This window comes from Gallinula chloropus (genome assembly GCF_964237585.1).
Source record: "Gallinula chloropus genome assembly, chromosome: 13".
NCBI lineage: Eukaryota > Metazoa > Chordata > Aves > Gruiformes > Rallidae > Gallinula > Gallinula chloropus.
In genome coordinates this window covers 20686466-20707643 of record NC_140098.1, presented here as the reverse complement: position 1 = coordinate 20707643, position 21178 = coordinate 20686466, and the positions used below count along the sequence as shown (strand labels likewise).

General features: G+C 55.7%; 1 protein-coding gene across 1 annotated transcript in view; it reads right to left on the bottom strand.

Annotated features, from left to right (window-relative positions):
• Positions 1 to 1930: 1930 nt before the first annotated feature.
• Positions 1931 to 21178, bottom strand: part of CFDP1 (craniofacial development protein 1) — a 58840-nt gene continuing 39592 nt past the window's right edge. The window contains exons 6-7 of the mRNA XM_084270087.1: positions 8225 to 8383; positions 1931 to 2699 (exon numbers count right to left, since the gene is read on the bottom strand). Coding sequence (XP_084126213.1) covers positions 2609 to 2699; positions 8225 to 8383 — 250 coding nt within the window. The 3' untranslated portion in view covers positions 1931 to 2608. The remainder of the gene's footprint in view (positions 2700 to 8224; positions 8384 to 21178) is intronic.

Sequence of the window (21178 nt, the reverse complement as noted above, 5' to 3'; positions counted from 1 at the left end):
GCAAATGCCCCATGTGGGTCCCAACCCAGAGAGGGCATGGAAGATTCCTGGAGAAGGCACCTTGAGGTGGGATCTTCTCAAAAGAGAGGGACCCCCACAGTTCCTGGGAGCTTCACTCCTTTCAGAAAGCTCAGGGCTCGTGGGGATGCTGAGGGCTGGCGGGTACCGGGGCCACCCCCCCCTTCGTGGGAAGGCGGCTGGGCAATGGAAATAGCAAGCGGATTGGCTTTGGGATTTGGGTGGGTTGGTTGGGGTTTTTTTTCCCTTCCTAAGCAGCCAAGCTGTGCTTTCTGGAGACCTGTAAATCACTCCTCGTCTTCAGGAAAGAGAGGCGAGGAATACATGATCCAACCAGGCAAAAACGCGGGACACTTGGGAGCGCGCAAGGAGGAAGCCAGGAATCAAGCCCAGGGCTGGGGGCTGCCTCCCAGCCATCCCAACGAGCCCGTCCCAGCTTGCTGGGCCAGGAGCTGGCACTGCAGCCTGGCATTGCCGAGCCAAGTTGGGCACGCCACGCTGCCACAAGCTGGGGAACCCAACGGAGAGGAGAGCCAAAGCTCTCGGCACTGCCATTAAACCACACTTTTCCAGCAGGTCAGGTTGCTTCCAAGACGTTAAAATTTTCCACATTTGCTCAGCTGAAGGGAAGGGGAAAAAAAAAAAAGCCCTGGAGAAGAGAGGCTGCAGCACTTTTGGAGAGTGGTGCCGGGCTGGCAGGGTCCTTACATGGGGGTGTCACCGATTTTCCCAGTTTACCAGTGTGCTGGCCAGATCCCAGTAACGCACCGTTAGCGTGCACATAAATCCAAAGCCATCCGGAGCCCGAGTGCAGCGCTCTGGAGCGGTTCCAGGCTTTCAAGAGCAGGGCTGGGTTTGGTTCCTCTGGTCCCGGGGATGTCCAAAAGTTCCCACTGCATCTCCGTTCAGCTCTCACCTCTCACACAAGGCACAGAATCATCTCCTGTTTCTACCCCCCCCCCCCCCCCCCCCAAGATGCTGGGGGAGCAGATCGAGCCCTAAGACGCAGCCAGGATGCTTGTGCTGCAGTGAGGATTTTGGTTGGCAGCCATTGGGGAGACAGACACCACAGGGCTGCAGCCTGTGTGGGGGGTGACATGACCCTTCCCCACCTCCGTTCAGCGTGTGAGGACCCAGGACTGCAGTCGTGGGGTGATAGAGGGCAGAGAAGACCCCAAATAGGCTCTGCTCTTCTCCTCAGCCCCAGCAGTGCAATGTGCACTCACTCCCCCTGCCACCCCCATTTCATTCCTGATCCCGCACAGACCAGGGCACCAAAGGCTGCAGCCCCCCTGGCACAGGGTGTTTGATTCTCATCCCTCACACAATGCAGCTGCAGAGCAAGGGCTGACTCAGCAGCTGACATGAGAGTCCAAAGCGAAGACCACACTTGGAGCCGCGGGCAAGGGGCCGGCAGCAGCATCGCTCGCCTCAGCAGCAGCAAGGCTTTGGCATGGGCTGCCCCACGGAGTGAACTCCGAGCATCCCACAGGGAAGGGTTGGCAAGCACCGCTGCTCCCTGGATGGGCAGGGGCCAGGCACTGGGAGCTGCTGCCCTCAGCAAGCCGGAGCCTGGGGGGTGATGGCCAAGGTGACTCCAGCCCTCGCCCCGGCACCTTGGGCTGCCCTCCAGGCTGCTTCAAAACATGGCCAGGCCTTGGGTGGCTTTCTGTACTGCCACAGCACCACTACGGGACCACACTGTGCCCACCACCCCCTTGATTCTGGAGCTGATCCCAGCGCCAGCCCCAGCACTGCAGCAGTAAAGGGATCCAAGCACTCGCCCGGCCCCTCGGGCTGCCCCCCATGAGTGGGGATTTTCACACCACAGCTCGTTACTGTGTGTGACCCTTACGTTCTTTGCCCTCTGCTTCCCACGCAGACCCTGCCACCAGCACGCAGGAGTGTTGGGGTGGAACACTTTATTCACGTGAACACTCGGATCCCAGCCCGTCCTGCCTGCTGCAGCTGCTCCCTTCTTCTTGACAGCACGAACAAGGAAGGATTTCTTTACCAGCTTGCTTAAACCACCACCCCCCCCAGCATCACCAGACCCCGCAAACAAGTACAGACAGTTTGGCTTTGTCCAGGCAAGAGCGCGGTGCAGAGGGGCAGGGAGTGTTGCGGGGCTGGCAGAGCAAGGAGAGGGGCTCCAGCCCCGAGTCCCATGGCTTGTGCATGCACAGCAGCTGTGAAACCTTCCTGCAGCTCCTCTCTGAATCAAACACCGAGCCTTGACTCAGGCTCCAGCACCCTCCCAGCCTCAGGGGTTCATCCTGCTGCTGGAAGCAGGAGGATAGGTGCCACCATCTACTTCTGGGAAAGCTGCCTGCCAGAATCACGTTGGTCTCCTCTGCCCCATGCTAGATCATTTAACCGTATCATTTAACGCTTAAAACACCCCCTGCCCACTAACCCCCCTCCCCCACAAACTATTACAGTAAAAGGAAAGAACCCGCACTGAGAGCACAGGCTGAGTCTTGGGTAGAGAACGGTTCCCGTGCCCAGAGCTCCAGGGGTGGCCGACGGTCCTCAGCCAGTGCTCAGGCACAGAAGGGAGCGGGATCCCTCTGTGGCCACCCCCAGCACGTCAGGGCTTCATCCTGCTCAGCCTGATGTCGCGCTCGATTTCAAACTGCCTGTGATCCACGCGCTCCAGGAACGCTTTCCGCTCAATGTACCTGTGGGGAGACAGAGGCTGGGATCAGCGGTGACCCCAGCAGCCAGCGCCAACCCCCCATGGGATGCATGGGTTGGGAAGGCATCATTCTCCCTCCTTTCCTCCTTCCCTCCCTCCCTCTGTGGGATGATCACTGAGCATCTCCTACAGCCACCAAAGCCACTCCGTGGCCTGCTGGGTGTCTCCCGGGTGTGGGGGCGAATGCTCCCTGTAGGCTGGAGCCATGGGCTGGCTGCGTCTGGCTCCAGCTCTGCTCTTGATGGTTGAGAAATGACCTTCACAACCAACCTGACGGTGCTTGGGGCTTGCTCCTCGGCGGGAGAGGCAGCTCCAAGGCTCCTGGGCAAACCCTGCCTGTGCACCCCCCAGCAAAGCATCTCTCAGCCCAGGAGATGGGCCTGGGAAGGGACACCGGGAGCGTTAGGGATGCTGCTTGGCTTGCAGGGATTCGGGCCAGGGGGTTCCCAGCTGCGGAACAGCTCCCAACCACCATGGAGCATTTCCTTCTCCCTCTCAGCCAGGCACTTGAGCGCTGTGAGGAAGAAGGCAGGCACGGTGTGCGCCTGGGAAAGCACCTTGCCGCTCGTTAGCGGCACACAGCTTAATTTTCACGGCCTTTGCAGCAAACCCTTGCCACAGACAGCCTGGGGCTGTGCTGCTAATTAACCTACAGAGGGAGCGAAGTTGCAGTTCAAAACAGGAGCTGTAATTGAATCATCACAATTGTTTTGCGTTTGTTCCAGGGTGGCAACAGGCTCGGCCACCGCGACAAGGTCATTACGTGCATGAGACACACGAGCTGCTGCGTTCGGCTTCTGTCTGTCCGTCACCGCTTCTCCAGCACGGCAGCCGGTGCCCACTAACCAGCACAGCCCCTTGCCTGAAAGCAAGGGGGAAGGGAAGATGAGCATCACCAGCTCAGCAGGTTCTCCAGGCTCCTGGAAGCGTGCATGAGGTGCCCAAAGACCCAACTGCGCGGGAAGGTTGATGCCCCATCCCAGCACCGGTGCTGAGTCCTTTCAGGACAGGCCACGGTGGGGAGGTCCCTGCTTTACGCCACGGCCACCGAAGCAGCGCTGAACGGGGTGCCCTTGCTGCAAGGGATGGCCCTGGCTCTGCGGCCCACCCAGTCATGGTGGAAATGAGTTCAGCCAAATTCACTACAGGGAGCCATCACCCCCCCTGCCCTGGCTCGGTCGCCTGCATGGCCCTGCTGCCACCCCAGCCCCAGCACAGCTCAAGCGCGTCTCGTGCTGACACAACTGGGTCAGCTCATCTCCGCCGGCAGCGAGGGGCTGGGGCCCAGCGCAATGCAGACCACATGCTGGCTGCAAGGGGGTATTTTTCTGCCCCCCCCTCCATTCCTCACTATCAGAGGGGGGCTGTGCAGTGAGGCCCCCTCCCCACGCCGGCTCAGGAAAGGCGGGCAGGGGAGTGTCGCTTCCCTTCGTCCCCGCAAGCAGGGAGGTGACCCGCTCCCTGGGCCGGGCTCGGAGAGGCCACAGGAAGGAAGTCGGGGGGGCGTCACGTTGTATGTTAGTGTGTCATATCGCCTGGGCGTGTGGTTTTCCTCCCCCTCCACTACTGAACAACCGCAACCGCAGCCGGGAAGGCGAGGGACAGGGGTTACTGCTGCTAACCGGGAGCGCTTCAACTGCCCGGGCAGCAACAGTCCCATCTACCACACTCAAAGCTCCTTCAGCCCCTCTGCAACTCCCAACCCCAGCAAGGGGTCAGTGCCTTCCTCCTCTTCCTCCTCCATGGCTGTTGTGACTCTGCTGGGCAGGGACTAGCTCCTGGGAGATGGATATGGATCATGAACCAGGAATGTGGTCTCAACGGCCGCAGCAAGCGAGGAGGAACCATGATGTTACCCCATGGAGTTGTCCTTGACTGGCCGCTGGGGCCAGAGCAGCCCCCAGAGTAGCCCCCAAAGGCAGGACCTGCCCTCAGGCCAGGGTTTATGGGGCTGGCAGCCTGGGAACAACCCCAGCTGGGACGTACTGCATGCACACGGAGGCTGGAGGTGCTGACAGATTCAAGCAGGGAGGCAGTCAGGCTATAGGGTGGCTGCAAGCCCACCCTCCCATTCCTCCCTGCACCCCAAATCCTCTGCCTGAGCCTTGGCTCCGGTTCCTGGCCTGGCTCCAGCAGCAAGGTGCTGCCCAACAGCAGTGCAAAGTGCACGGGGAAGGCACAACCACCCAGCCTGTGCTTCTCCAAGTAACCTTTGCTACCGGGATCGATCCCCTGCCTGTAAATTATCAGCCTGGGCGGGAGCGCAGCAGCCGTGACCCGCAGCAGAGGACGGATGGATTGGTGGGAGGAGAGGCTGTCTGCTAACAAGGGCAGCTGCAGAGTGCTGCAGGAAGGGTGGCACTAGTGCTGCCTGTCCCCTGCCAGTCCCCATCCACCCCCACACTGGGACTGCCCTACAAAGGCAGCCCAATTAAGAGCCCGCTCGGCACTTCCTTTTATAAAGCACGTTGGAGAGACGGGCAGCGAAGGGGAGAGCTGCTGCTGCTCCTTACTTCATCCCTTCCTGTTAAATCCAGGACGGGCCCTTGGGATTCAACACACACATGGGCCCAGAACCTGCTCCAAAATGCCAGCTGGGGACAGTAATACCAGGTGTGGAAAATGGGAGGCGAGGGTGGGCAGAGCCATGGGGGCAGCACATGTCCACCTCTGCCACGGGGATCCCGGGGCCAGGCTGGAGCTGGCTGATAACCAGAAAGATGTCGCAGTCTTGCTGCTGGCCAAGCACATGTTTGGTGCCAGAGAAGGGCCAGGGAGCTCCATGGTGCAAGGAGCTCTGGGGTGACACCTCCTGCCTCCCTCAAGACACACACGGACCGTTGCCGTGGCACGGACGCGCGTGGCACAGGGCAGACGCTTCCAGGAGCCGTTTTTAACATGTCTGCAGATGTTTACAATGGGAAATCAGGCCACACAGGGACCAAAGGTTTCTGTTGCGTGTCGGCACCGGGGATAAAGGCAGCGCCCTGCTCCCTCCTTCCCGGGTTGAAGGGTTAACAACCGCTCGTTACGGGTTTTATAGAGATGTGTAAACGATTGCATGCTGAAGGGTGAGTGGAGCCTCCATTATTAAAGGAAAAACAGGTGGCTGGGAAGGGACAGCCTCTCTGTCCCCAGGCAGGCTGCCTGGCTGCAGCACCCTTCACGGTGCTCACCGTAAGCAGAAACTCAGCGGGCATCCCACATTCTCCCTTCTCCCATCCTTTCCCTCCAAGGGATGCTTGGCTGATCCCCTCACATTCCATGCCTGACTAGCCCCAACAGATTTGTGCTGAAGTTACCGCAGTGACATCACGTTTCTCACTTGTTTAACGACAGGAACCACTTGCCAACAGCCCCGGATGATGCTCTAGCCCAGCACGTAGTGGGCAGTGAAATGCAGAGCTGCCTATGCTTACGGATGCATTTCAAGCCGCTGCTCTGCTGCACTCATCCTTCTCAGCGAGCTGATGCCTTAGTCAGCTTTCAAGGACCATGGCGTTAGCATCTCCGGAGGAGCTGCCAGGCGTGAAGAGTGAGCTGTCCTGCTTGCACAGGGTGGGAAAGGAAACAGCACTGCCAGAGAAAGGTTGGTGTGACAGGTCTGACCAAACACGAGATGGCACAAAGGGCTCGTGCAGGGCACCCCGGCCTGCCTGGGGTGTGTGCGGTCCAGCTGGGTGATGGACCCTGATTCAGACAGGAAGGTACTCCCACCATGAGCCCAGACCAGAGATGAAGGTCCAAAGCTGTTACCACCTTTAGCAGCTGCTTAGGGCATCTGCAAAGGGCAAATTCCCGCTTCCCATCTCATCGGGACAAAGCAACCAGGTGCCAGAGATAGAAACAGGACCCTTCCCTGGAGGTGGGCTCTCCCAAAGCAGGCGACAGCTCCTCATGGGGCTTTGTGGGAGAAGCTCACCATCCTCCTCCTCCTCAGGCCTGGCTCTGCCTCCAGACTCCTGGCAACAGGCTGTTTTAGCTCCGATTGCAGTGATCGCCGTGCTGCAGACAGCAACGGCAATGATCGGGTGCACGTGTGCCTTGCACATGAGGTCAATCGCTCACCCCCTCGGATTTTGGGGATCTCAGAGGAACACCTGCCCTCCTCTGGCACCCCTACTCAATTGCACTGCAGGTTCAAGGGGGCAAGTGTCCAGTAATGGATCAGGGCAGATAGGATGGGGAAGGGGTACTGTGGAAGAGTGCGAGGCTAAACTGAACCCCTCCCCAATAAAGTATCTATCTGAAATGTAAAATCCAACCACAGAACCACAAGGTTAGAAAAGACCTTTAAGATCATCAAGTCCAACCATTCCTGTCCTGTGCTAAACCAGATCCCTGAGCACCTCGTCTACCCGTCTGTTAAACACACCCAGGGGCAGTGACTCCCCCCTCCCTGGGCAGCCTGTCTCAGTGCCCGACAGCCCTTTGGGGAAGGATCTTTCCCTAATGTCTGATCTGACTCTTTTCTGGTGCAGCTTGAGCCCATTCCCCCTCGTCCCGTCACCCATCCCTTGGGTGAAGAGACCAACCCCCACCTCTCTGCACCCTCCTGTCAGGTCACTGTTATGTGGTGATAAGGTCTCCCCTCAGCCTCCTCTTCTCCAGGCTGAACACCCACAGCTCCCTCAGCTGCCCCTAGGATGGTTTGCTTTCCAGCCTCTTCCCCAGCCTGGTTGCCCTTCTCTGGACTCGCTCCAGAACCTCAATGTCCTTCCTGGAGTGAGGGACCCAGCACTGAGGTGCAGCCTCACCAACGCCGAGCACAGGGGCACAATCACCTCCCTAAACCCCAGCCTGCTGGAATGCAGCAGCTCAGAGGAGTTTCCCCCGCAGAACAGAACCGCTCACAACAAAACCACATTTCACGAGCTGCCCAGTAAGCTGGGCTTCCCCAAGCCCTGGTAGTGGAACCGTGATTCCTGATCTCATTCTCCTTCCCTGCAGTGCACCTTATTAACTGTCTGGTTTATTTACAGCTGCCGGGTACTTTTAACGAGGCCGCCATTAGCACCGCCGCAGCGAGCGCTGCTTGACGCACGCAGCCACCGGCCAGCGCTGCCGTAAGTTTTACTGCACCTTGCTGGCTCTTCCGGGTTCGTATCCATCTTGACATGGGAGGAGGGAGGAGAGAGGCAGCTGCAACGTGTCATTCGAAGGATGGAACACAAAAACATACCTCCCAATCCGAGACTCTTTTAAAAAATCAATAAATAAAAGGAAACAGGGCGAAGGCAACTGTGTTTCCTCAGGGGAGTGTGTTCAGAGTGGTTCACAGCGCGTGTCTCTAGCAGGACAGAAGATATGGAACAGCCAGACTCTACTTTAGCTCAACTTGACTCTGTACCTGTCTCCCCGTGATACCCGGTGCAGCCACTGGCTTTATATACCCCTAGGATGGATCCTTAGAGATCCTGTGGGCTCTCTGCAGCCAGGGATTGGGTTCCTACATGCACAGGAAGCGGTGGGAAACGTTGGACTGCTCCTAGGTGGAGTCCCTCTTACCCGTCTTTCCCTCGGTTATGGATGGCCAGCTCCTCCACAATCCCCTCCTCCTCCTTGAAGTTCTCCCAGTCCAGTTTAGACTTCTCCAGTGTGCTCATCTTCTGCTTTTTGGAGCCGATCTTGCCCAGGAGGCTGCTCATACCACTCGGCCTCTTCACCCTGATGGAGATAAGGGAGCAAACGTTACTTAAATGGAGGGAGGGAGGGAGCGTCAGTCAGCAATCAGAGCCAGAGCTGAGGAACGTCAGGCCTGAGAGTGGTGGCCTGGATGGTGGCCACTGTCACGGAACAGATGGCCACCAACACGAGGCGGCCTGCGAGGTCACGCTTCCTGCAGATCCTGCCCCGCTGCTCCCCTGGAAGCAGCGGAGTTCATTACACACGTATCTCAAGGGCTTTGCTTTTTGTGAAAGGGCTTTCTCATTTGTCTTCTTAAGAGAACAGAAAGCTTTCGGGCCAAAAGAGATCATTAAATCATCTAGCTTGACCCCTTGTATATACCAGGCCAAGCCATTCCACTGATCACCTCTGTGCTAAGCCCGGCTCTTTGTCTTCGGTTTAAAGTGGTGTTTTCTGGACGAGATCCAGCCTCAGTGCGTCACCAGCACTGACAGCACATCCAGGAATTAACCGTTTCATCGGTGTCTTCGACTGCATTTTGTCTGGCCCTGTTTGCAAACCTGTTTCTGGCCAAGGACTGCCTAAAGCCCATTCGTTACACCACCCCACGGCACACTGAGCCCCACTCCATGTCCCAGGAAGACTACACCCCTATACCATCTTCCAAGAAGACAACAGCCCCCCCACACCGTCTCCCAGGAAGGCCACGGCCCCACATCATCTTGCAGGAAGACCACCTTGGTCTTTTATCTCCTTGTTCTTAGAGGACCACCATCCCACGTGCGTGGCGGGGCTCCCTGAGTCTCCCCCCTTTACGCTGGGAAATGCACACACATGGGGACTCAGGTCACAGGTCAGGCAATTCTCAGGGCTGGGAGTAAAACAAACTCGTATTAACCCCTTCTTAACCCCCTCCCCCAGGAGATGGGGGGGGCTGGGGCAAACAGCATCCTATTGAACTATGTGTTTACACACATTCCAGAGATAACTTCAGGTCTGCAGGGCCCTTGCCTCTGCAAGAAGCCTGAGAGGAAATGATTCTCGTTCCTGAGAGATGGAGGAATTTGGGGGGGGTGAAGGGGAGGAAACCAAGGAAGGCAGCCAGGTGAGCGTGGCAGAGGGCTCTCCAGCAGCATTCCCCAGCCAGGGGTAGCTGTTCTTGGGAAGGCATCCAAAGCTGTCCTTATCGGATCGTTAGCGTGGTTTATGCTTCTGTAATTTGTGAGCCTCGGAAGGAAAACAATTCTGCAGTTTATGTGGAATTAAATCAAAGAAAAAGACATCTCTGGAAGCCTCATCTGGAAGATTCTCAACGCAAGAATGGCTGGCCATGGTCACCTGGGGCTGCAGCGTCCTGACATGGTATGTTGTGGCTACAGATGCTGGATTACAGGCACCTTGTCCAGCTCCATAGCCACAGGACGGAGTTGCCTCCCCCTCCTCATACTGCCCAGCCAGAGGAGAAGGAATGTCCTAGGACCTGCCCATCATTTCTTGCAGCTCCTGCTCGCTGCTGGAAAACGTGCCCACAGCCCACAGCTTTCACCTTTCATGCAAAGCAACCTGGATGTTCCTTTATTCACTGCGATCCCAGAATGTCTCACTGAGGCATCTACAGCAACAAAGCCTCACTCCTTGCTCAGCCTCCGATTCTCCCTCATCTCTGGAGATACCACAGCTCCAAGCATCTGCAGGTAGCAGGAAAGCAGTGGTGGTGGCGGGGGCAAAGACGTTCTCAGCACAAGATAAAACCAGATTCTGTTCCCATATCTGGCTGCCCAGCACAACCACCAAACACAGTTCAGGTTGTGAGGGAGTGGGAGGAGAGGAGGCGGGACAAGCAAGAAGGCAAAAACCAAACAAACTATTAGGCAATCGTCTCCTGAGGCAGTCCCTGCCCACAAGGCAGAGCCCGGTGCTCCTGCACAGCAGCTCCATAAGCTGCACTGGGAGAAGCAGGGATGCAGAGATGGAGGACCTTGTCCCTTGTCCCTGCGCATCTCCTGAATGGATTTTGGGGCAAAAAGGCCGGATGCGTGAGATGCACCTGAGAGGGCACTATCAGGATGCACCCACCTGCACCTGAGAGACTGCAGCTGCTGCAGAGCTGTGCTACAGCCATGCCTGGCCCTGGAAAAGACCATGGAAAGGGTTTGCCTGGCCCCTGAAGCTCTTTCAGGGTCTCTCCTGGGTGCCAGAGCTATGCCTGCCCTGCAGAGCAGGCTCAGAGGCAGGCTTGCACACGTCGAGACCGACGGCTTTTGGGCTGAGCCTCGGGCTGCCAGTGGGGAAGAGCTGAGCTGGGACAGAGGCCAGCTGGCCATATCCCTGCATGAAACAGACTGGGACAGGCACTGCTGTCCCCAAGCCACAGTGGAGGAGATCCATGAGCAAGACAAGATGGTTCGTGGGCAGAAGTGAAAGCGGTGCTGGCTTCACATGCTGCGGGTGAGACGGAGGTCATGCATCATACATCCTTTCCCCATGGGAATTCCTGGCATAAATTGACAACCTCTACATGCACACATCCATCTGCAGCAGCGCCTAAGCCCTCTGCATCTCCTCTTGGCCATGGATCTCAGGAATATCCCTTAAAAGATAAAACTCACCTCATGTTTGAAGGTACAGACTCCAGGTTATGAACATGGACCTCCATGAGGGGCCTCTAGATGCCCACAAGAACACGAAGCCAGTGGTTCCTTCAAGGCAAGGGAACCTAACAAAACCAGGCCACTGCACCCTCATGTTGATGGCTGCTCCAAAATTACACCCAGTGTCAGCCCCATGTTGGAGCCTGGCCCTGGGCTGGGTGACCTGGCTCCGCTCCTGCACGGACAATTCAGTGACCAAGCCCGGGCCAGGCAACAAGACAGAGCCAGTCGCGGGCTGAAGGACATGTTGGAGTCTGCTGCTGAGCCTTCATTCTGTGCTGAGCCTTTCATCACCCTGAATGAATCCAGCAGCAAACCTGGGGGTGGGAATTCCTAGGCTCGTGCCAAAATGAAGTAAATGAGAGACATTAAAGTCCAATTAAAAACTTGCTCGGCCTTAAATGCCTCATCTGTTTAAAAAGCAAGTAAAGGGGCCTGATTAATTGCATTCAGTGCCAACAAGAGGAATTATTACCCTTTTTGTACTCATTAAAGGTATCTGCTGTGGCATCTTTAATCACCAAGGCATTTAAAAGAGAGAAAGTAATTTGCTAAGACATAATGGATCCCGGGGATGAGAATCAGGACAATCGCCTATTTAGGACATAAAAGACACGCTCTTACTTTCCACGATGGAAAAGCATGGCCCAAATCAGGCCCTGAACCAGCAAACAAGCAGGCTTGGTGAGCTCTGCCTTGGCAGGAGGATTCTTCTGCACCCATCTGATGCCTTCAGTGCAAGGACCGTGCCCACGCATCACCCAAACAGCTCCTCTCCTGCCCCACCACAGGCAAACGCGCCAAGTGTCCCTTGTCCCTAACAAGGAGGCCTTCTTTCCAGCCTGCAGCCCGGCTGTGGCAAACTGCGGCCGTGCCACTGGTAAATTAATCACAATTAATCCCTGAGGCCTTGTTAACGTGAAGGTTGGCAGCATCTGGAAGGTGCGTGCCTGCCTCTGGAGGGGCAGACATCATCCCTTTGAGCAACGGGAAAACGGGGCTACAGAGGCCTCGTAGGCCATCCTGCCTGCTGAAGCCAGATGAGCTCCTCTCCCACCCACCCAGATGGGTGCTCCGAAGGCCCCCCGACACCCCACTAGAGGTTTCGGTACTTCATCAGCCTTTCACTTTGGTAAGTTTTCCCCAATGACTAAATCTCCTCGCTCAGCTTATGACTTGTTATCTCATCCCTAGTAGCTCCTAAGAACAGATCATTCCCTTGCTTTTCACAGCAGCCTTTTATGTATCTGGAAGCCTTTCACAGCCCCCTCCCTGCTCAGCCTGCTCGTTCCTAGACTAAACAATCCCGGGTCCTTTCGAGCTTTGCTCATTCCTCATGCTTTCCAGCCCTCTGACCGCTCCTCACTGCTCTCTCCGGGCTCTCGGCTATCGGCCCACATCTTCCTCAAAGCACAGCACCCAAAACGGCAAAGAAAGGGCCTTTCACCCACGGCTTTACCGGCACCAGGAGCAGGAGAAATCCTTCAGCTGCCTCGCAAACCACGCAGCTCCTCACACGGCCTCCCGTGACGTGTGCCATTTTCACAGCCATGTGACACCGTTGAGTCAAGCCGAGCCTGTGATTCACTGAAATTTTTGTCTGCTCTGCTTCTTCCAAGCCGGTTATTTCCTTCCTTGACTGGGGCAGATGAGCAGGGCTACCCGAAGGCAGAGCTGTGCACCGGTCCCTCCGCGCTGCTCCTCGCGCTTCCCTCGACTGATGACACTGTGCATCAGCCTCTCTCTCCTGTTCACAGCACCCATGTGGCAGCTGCTGAAGAGTAACGCGGCGGAAAGCACCTCCCAGCGTTGTGAAATACCTATGGAGACAATCTAGTGGCCTGAACCAGCACCAGCTGGCCAAACAAGATGAAGCTGATGGCCAGAAGTGGGGCCCAACAGGTCTGACCAGAGGAGCTGCTGTCCACGTTGTCCGACGTGTGCTCAAAGGACACTTACTCATGTGGTCATGGAGGGGCCAGCAGCATCCCCAGCTCCACCTCCACCCTGGGGGATCCCAAACCTTCTGCTGACTCCCCAGCAGTGTTGCAGACTGACCGCAGCCTGTGTGCTGCTTCTCCATCTGCCCTGTGTCACCCTCCTCCTTGAGGATAACAACGTCTGTACCAGGCAGGTCCCACTTCTGTCTTTTACCGGCACCTTTAAAGGGCTCCGTTTGTACGACGCAAACGTCGAACATAAAACGGGAGGTTAGCAATGCTTAGCTAACACCTCAGTGCTCCCCCACCTTCATCACTTCATATTTTGGGGAACTGGTGTGAGTAAAGGCACTTCAGAGGACAGTCACTCATGAACACAAATCACGAGCGAGATGCTTGTTTTCCCCCATCTTAATGAAATCCAGTCCCCCACCCCAAACCCCTGTTAAACAGAGTGGCTAATAACTTGTTTCATCATCAAGGATCTTGTGACAAAGTGGCTGCTGCAAGACCTGGACCAAGCAGCAGCACGTTTGTTTAGATGATGCTGAAGCCTACCAAGGCATCCTGCATGCCCTGCAGCTCCAACATTGTCTTTGGCCTCACCACAGGATTTGCACCCTCTAGAACGGTGATGGTTTGGTGCTGGGCACTCTGTCACCTTCAGGCATACATCCAAACCATCTGGTGACTCTGTTTTCAGAAAGAAATCTGGACATGAGTTCATCAGAATCACAGAGTCACAGAATCACAGGGATTGGAAGGGACCTTCAGAGACCATCGGGTCCAACCCCCCTGCCAAAGAAGGGTCCCTAGGACAGGTCACACAGATCAGTGTCCAGACGGGGCTGGAATATCTCCAGAGAAGGAGACTCCACACCCCCTGGGCAGCCTGTCCCAGGGCTCCCTCACCCTCACCAGGAAGAATTTCTTCCCCATATCGGTGCAGAACTTCCCATGCTCCAACTTTTGGCCATCGCCCCTTGTCCTGTCTCTACAGAAGATAATCTTCAGAGGCCTGGAAGGAAACCTCATCTCCTGCCTTTGTACACAGAATATTGAGGAAACCACCTTTACCATTTACCACCAAGGCAGGCAGGTTACACCTGTAACCTAAACGATCTGCTCTTGAGGAAGGCTGAGAACCAGGACGGATAGCTTTTTGTTGTGCATTAGATGATGACACCATTGCGATGGGCCAAGCTTACGCCATTGGGCACAAGAGGATGAGCAGGTGGCATCTGCTCACAGGTCTTGTGGTATGGCTGAAGGACTCTGCAAACCTGTAAGCAGAAGAACCCCACTCGACCACGAACCGCTTCCCCACTGGCAACGCAGAGCAGCATGTCAGATCCCACCATCCAGATTTGGTGCCGTCACTTGGATGGCTGGGATGCAGGTGGGAAACTGCCGCTCAGCAAAGACGAGAGTGCAGGGGTCTGTAAACAGCAAGATCCATTCCTGCTGCAAAGCTGAATAGTTTCCCTAGCGCCAGGAAATGGTTCTCATATAAACTAACCACAGCTGGGCAACCGATGCAGCCAGTAAATACTTTCATTTTTAATAAAGTGGAAGATTCCTGCCCAGTGCCCCATGGATCACCCTTCCCTCGCACGAGAACGTGTGTGGGCGCGTGAGAGACGTGGCACGAGGAGGATGTACACAGAAACCTGACTGTTCACTCCCAGCCCCTCCAGACTGTCTCCCTTCATGCTGGTGGAGAGGAAGGAAAGGCACAAAGGGATGTGCAGTGCTGTCTGCTCCAGGTCAGGATGGTCTGGCTGGAGGGAGCAGGCGGCAGCAAGAATGACAATGCCTGGTATTGCCCAGAACCTTCCCCAGAATGGTACAAGTTTCTCTTTAGACCCTAAAACTGACCAGCTCTCCCCATCCCTCACCCTGCGTAACAAGGAGAGAAAAATCTCCCCGGATGAATCCAACTATGGGTTTTTTTTGATCCCCACTTGGCATCATTCCCCAAAAGGGCACTCAGAGGGATGTGGAGAGCAGCCCAGCCTGTTCCCAGCATTGCCTGTCACAACAGGTATTTAAAAAAACAAACACGACAGCCTCCCTGACGCCAAACAAACATGTTTAAATCCCAAGGGTGGGGGGAAGCAAGCAAGGAGGAAATGAAGATAAAAGGCAGGGTGGAAGGTGCGGGGGGGGCTGGCAGCGTGGTGCTGGTCCTGTCTGGGTGGCAGCACCCAAGACTGAGCAAAGGCAGGGCAGGCTGGCGGGGAGAGGACAGCCCAATTCCCCCAGCTTGGCCGGGGCAGGGCTGCGCCATCCCAGGAGCTCGCTGCTGGCTTGGAGAGCAGTACCCATCCCTATGCTCTGCTTGTCCAGGCTGGTAGCCGATCTGCAGCATTTGCACCCTAACACCAGCACAAAACATCCCAAAGAATCTGCCCAACATGTCTGAGGAGCAGCAGTGATTTTGGGAGGCAGGGTTACAGACCTGAGTCAGCATAACGAGGGGCATAATGCCCCCTGCGCTCTGCAGAGCAACAGGCACCAAACTGCTGTGGAGAAGCAGCCACTACTGCAGCAAAACCCAATTGGAGATGCCACAGGGCCTGACGGAGCAGCCAGCTGTGTCCAGAGGGACCCAGGGATGGAAAAACCCCAGCAAGATGCGATTACCCTGCCTGCTGCCCTGCCAGCAGAGCCAGGCACACTTGTATCTACTGTGTGGAGGGTGGAACCACTCCAAGGACCTGTCACCCTGCCAAAGGTGCTGGTCTGGCTGCAGCAGGACCAGCCTGAAGTTCTTCCAGCACACAAGGAAACGCGGGGCTTAAGCTGAGCCAGCGGCATGAGTTAAATCTCCTCTGGCTTTTGTTCGGGCTTGCCAACCCAAGTCCACCCCAAGTTGCTTTGCTATCGATGTGAACTAGCAAAACCAAAAGAGCTAAGCCACGCTGTGGGTCCCTCCTGATTTCTGATGTCCCCCCGTGCCCCCTGAATGTGCAGAGCAGCCTCGTGGCGAAGACCCCTAGGTGAACACGGCTCTGCTTGGCTTGTAGGAAGTCCTTGACACCGACTCTGCTGTGCTGAGGAGGCAATCCAGGATCCCAGCACAAAGCACAGCTATTGTTACAATAAGCAACGTGCCGGATGCGTGCAGAAGAGAAGGTGGAACCTCTCAAGAAGCAAGAGTGACAGCTCTGCTTCCCACACACCCACCTGCCCTTCCTACAGCCAGGGTCTACACGGAGATAAAAGCCACTGTCGGGCCAGGACAGACAGACTGCTACCCCCCAACAGCCCAGCAATCAAAGCCTGGCTGAGGTGATGCCATTTCCATCCCCGTGGAGAGGCAACGTGACAGACTAAATGCACGTGTGATGCTGCCTCGGCGGGGACTGCCGTGGGCAGTGGTGGAACTTGCCGCGGGCCCGGTTGATGCTGGATGTATTTGTGTCTAAATATAGTCAGTGGGGGAATAGTCCCACCTCCCAGCAGCAGGGAGCCACGACCCACCAAAGGGGGATGGGTCTGTTATGGATCCAGTGCAGCGAGGTTCTGCGGGACATTGGAAGCTGCACAGCGCTGCTTTGGTCTGGCAGAACACACCTTGCCTTCCAGAGGGGAATAAGCACCCAGTGGTTAAGTAGGTCGAGAGAGGTCCTTCTCCCCCTCTGCTCTGCCCTTGTGAGATCACACCTGGAATATCGTGCCCAGTTCTGGGCCCCTCAGCTCAAGAAGGACAGAGAACTCCTTGAAAGAGCCCAGCACAGGGACACAGAGATGATCAAGGAGTGGAACACCTTCCTTATGAGGAGATGCTGAGGGAACTCTTTAGCCTGGAGAAGAGGAGACTGAGGGGTCACCTTAGTAATGTCTATAAATAGGTAAAGGGTGAGAGTCAGGAGGCTGGAGCCAGGCTCTTCTCAGGGGATGGCAGCGACAGGACAAGAAGCAGCAGGTGCAGCTGGAGCAGAGGAAGTTCCATGGGAATGTCAGGAGGAACTTTGTCACTGTGAGGGTGACGGAGCCCTGGAACAGGCTGCCCAGAGAGTTTGGGGACTCTCCTTCTCTGGAGACATTCAAACCCATCTGGATGCATTCCTGTGGGATTTAGTTTGGGTGACCCTGCTCTGACAGGGGAGGGTTGGACTAGATGGGCTTCTGAGGTCCCTTACAACTCCTAATGTTCTGCAATTCTGTGTACCAGCTTCCAAGCAGCAAAACCGACGCGGTGAAGGAGCTTGTGGAGCATCATGCCAGCGGAGATCCTGGCTACTGACTTCTTTCCTGGTACATGTTTTGAGATATACAAATCCCTTGTACTCATGTCCATGTCATAAGTTGGGCTGGATGGGCTGTTCCCAAGAGCCGGGCTGGAAAGACCTATGGGTTGCCTTGGTCCAAAACAGGACAGCGCAGTCTGCTCCCCAAAAGGGGAACAGCACAGCTGTAAGCACACAGAAACACTGCATGCATGAATACAGCTATTCCAGGAACAGAACCAGAATTGGGTCTCCATGTACCCAGACAAATTTCTAAGTGGGGTTGGGGAGAGGGGATGCTTGGGCAGGGGTAACGCAGGTGCACAGCTTGGCTGGAGCTGCCTTTCCCCAAGGAGGTCCCATCCCATAGCATCCAGTTCTGCACCGACCTCCTTGGGGGCTGACAAGTGCAGGCTGGAGTCTTATTTTACAAGCTTTGGAGGACATGTTCATCAAGAGGCACAGCAGTTCTCGGGATTTTGGCTGGCTCAGGCAGAGCTCCTGACCTGCAGGTCCCCTTATCAGCAGGAAGGGCTCGTTAGGGAACGGACCGGAGTTTCCTGCGCAGGACCGAACCCTTTGTGAAGGGACTGCTGCCATGGAGAACCTGCTTCCTAACAGCCAGAGGAAACAAAATATTTTCCTTGGGCCTCTTGAGACAAAGTTGCTATGGTGTGGTCATCAACACTCGGTTGGACTCGCGGAGCTGGGCAGCCCACACTGTGCACGGGCTGGTGCTGCAGGAATAAAGGTACTCCCAGCAGCATCATCACCCACCCTGGGCGTGATTCAGAATGGTATAAGGCCCCTCTGTCCCAGTAGAACCACAGCTGCCCTCTGGGCTGTACTGGCAGGGAGATTTTAGCAAAAAACAAAAATCTCACACCCTCCTAATCAGTATGACATTGTGTGGAGAACACAGCTCGCTCTGGCTCCTCTCCAGCCCGGAGCACAGACAGAGGCTGTTTCAGCAGTGGACTCTCCTAATGCATTTGCAGGGGGCCAGCCAACTGCGCTACACTATCGGCGTACGGAGCTTGACAGGAGCTTAGCCCAAAGACCTGCTGCTTTCAAGTGACTCCTGATACTATGAACACGTTAACGGTTGCATCCCAGTACTAATCAGCCTTGTCCGATGCTCAGCTGATGGGTAAAGGACCTGCAGCCAAAGCTACGCCCTTGGTTAGCTCAGCTCTGCTCATCTCAGCTCATCTCAGCTCTGCTAAGCCCAGCCCACCTCAGCCCTGCAGCCAAGCGCTGACAGAGTTGCCCCTTCCCAGCTGGAAGCTGCAGCGACTCCTCACGTGAGCTCTCCTCCACCCAGGGCATCCCAGCAGGACAAACCAGAGCTGCTCCTACCACGAAAGGACCACAAACTCCCCAAACCGCTCCGGCATGGACTGATTTGAACCCTCAAAGCACTTGCTTTACTGACAAACACCTCGCACACTGCACGTGCATTTCCCATCGCTCTCAAGCACCGAAAACATTCCGGGGGAGTGGATGTGCCCGACTCAGATGCACTTTGCTACAGCGGCAGAGAGAAGCGGGACACCTGCCCGGCTCCGAGGCGGGCGGCTCTATTTCATTTGGTATCTTAAGAGCTGCCCCTGAGAAGGGGCAAATAAATACCTTTACAGAGCTGTCGCTGCAGCACGTGCGCGTGGGGGAAGGTGTCCTGCTCCTACCATCATCCTTTCTGAGCCAAAAGGCCCATGTAAACACATTACCATCGAGCCTACGCTCCTACACAGCCCTATCTCATGCAGGCACGAGCGGAGAATAAAAGCAAGGTGGGCCAGATGCTTTTGGTACCCAGGTGGAAAGCTGCCAGGCTAACTGCAGGTTGGTTGCCGTGGCCTGAAGCGTGTTTGCTGGGCTACAGTTTGGGTCATATGCTGGAGCATTTGAGAGTAACACCCTGTGTTACGCCCATATTTAGCCATGGAAATAAGTGTGGCTTGCCTTTCAAACACTTGCAGTTCTCACTGACTTCACCGCCTTTGCTCGAGACGCTGCAAATAAAACAATAACGACCACAACTCTGGGCTGGGACCAAGCACAGACCATTTTTATCTTAAAAGGCATTTGTTTGAGAACATTCAAAGCTGCTAGAACCAAGAGGGCTACAGCTACTTTGCCGTGCGACCCTAAAAATGTCGACAGCTCTGCCTGCAAAAAGACACGGATTCATTTGCGACCAATCCTTAAGGAAAAAGGAATAGTTAGGGGGAAAAAAAAAGATTGCTGGCAAACAGAGGAGAAATTCTTCCTCCCTTCGGAGGCTCACCCCTTCCTCCTTTGTCTAACAGCAGAGCTTTTGTTCGGGGTTTCAGTTGCCAGCAGCCCCGAGGTACGCGGGGAATGCCTTGGTTACGTTAGGAGGAGCACTCCAAACTGGTGCATGGGCTCGGTTTTAATGGGCTGAGAAACCCCCCCAAATCAGGCTGGAGAAGTGCCGCTAATGGAATTGTTCCAGCGCTAAAGGGATTTCAAAGCGAGTGAGCGCGGATGGCGGAGCAGCTGGCGCGACTTCCCCGGGTCCCCCGTCATGGCCCACTGTGCCACGCAAAGGGGGATCTAACACCCCGGCCAGCCTTGAGAAAACACCCCTGCAGTGTCATTCCCCCCCCACCCCAAACCCAGCAATGCAAAGTCCCTGTCTCTGTCCCTGCAACCGACAGACAGCCCCAGCACTCAGTCCCCACTCGCTTCCCTCTGCATCAGATCGATGCCAGGCTTGGATTAAAATGAAGTGAGAAAGGCAGCAGTGTAGGGAGGGAGCAACAAACACACCCCCCCACCCCGGCCTTCCTCCCCCAGCAATTAATCTGACAGCTTTAAGAATAGCTCTGATTAAAACCAATGCTCTGCTTTCCACTGGCAGACGTTTGCAAAGCTCAGCAGCCTGGGACAGGGGAAAGATCCAAGGAAATTAAGGCAGGGTGAATGAGGGTCAGGGCTCCCAAGCCCAAATACGTGGCTACAGCCAGCACCACACCGGGGCCGGTGGAACAGCTGCTCCACAGTGTCATGAGAGCTAATAAACAGCATGAATCTAATACAGGATCTTCTGTGGAAAGCCCGGCCTGGCAGCGTGCATTTGGGCGCTGATACAAGCAGCAGTAAAACAAGGATGAGGGTTTGATCACATTTAACTGCTTTTGGGAAGGGTAACATCACCAGGGTATCTATCCCAATTACTTTCCCTTCCACAAAAGCATTCCAACCTGGATTAAGGTCCAGGATCAAAGAGGGTATTGCAGGAACAGGGGTGATGGCAGGGGGGAAATACCCTAAAAGCATTACAGATGCTTGCTGTATCAAACTCAGAGGCCAGCCCAGTAGAAAGCAGGCAATAAGAAGTTAGCTGATGTAAGGACATGATTTTTCTTCTCTGCTAGGACTATCTAGAGGCTCTGTAACAAACCTGAGGATGGTGAAGAGAGCCCAAAATGTATGTGAGAGGAGAAACTAAGATTACCCTGTGGTTTCTCTCCAGGGCTTGACTGAGTGTTTTGGATGCCTGAGGGATGGCAAGGGTACCTCCCAGTGCCTTCCAGCTTTGGCAGCGGCCACGCAGAAGAGCTGCCCTTCCTCTTCCCAGGGACCCACCTCGCTGGAAATAGATTTCAAGTCCCCTGAGGAAGAAGATGGAAACAGCTGGCTTCTCCCAGCCGCAAGCTCAGTTGTCACCTTCTAGCCAGAGGCAGAGGGGTAGGAGCAAGGCTTCCCTTCTGCCCACGCAAAGCAGGAGGCTTCCAAACAGATTTTCCAGCTAATATCCACCTACCAAAAAGCTGCTTGGAAGTCACAGCTCTCGCTGAATGCAGAGACCACAACCCGGCAGGGCTCCCGCTACTTCCAGCAGCCCCGTGCAGAGGGAGGGTGGCAGGGACGGGGTTTTCATGACACATCATCTCTGGAATTTGCTGATGAGCATCCCACAGCCTCTGCTTGGTATGATGCCAGGGCCGTTTCTCAAATCCTGTGTGACCTACCAGCTGC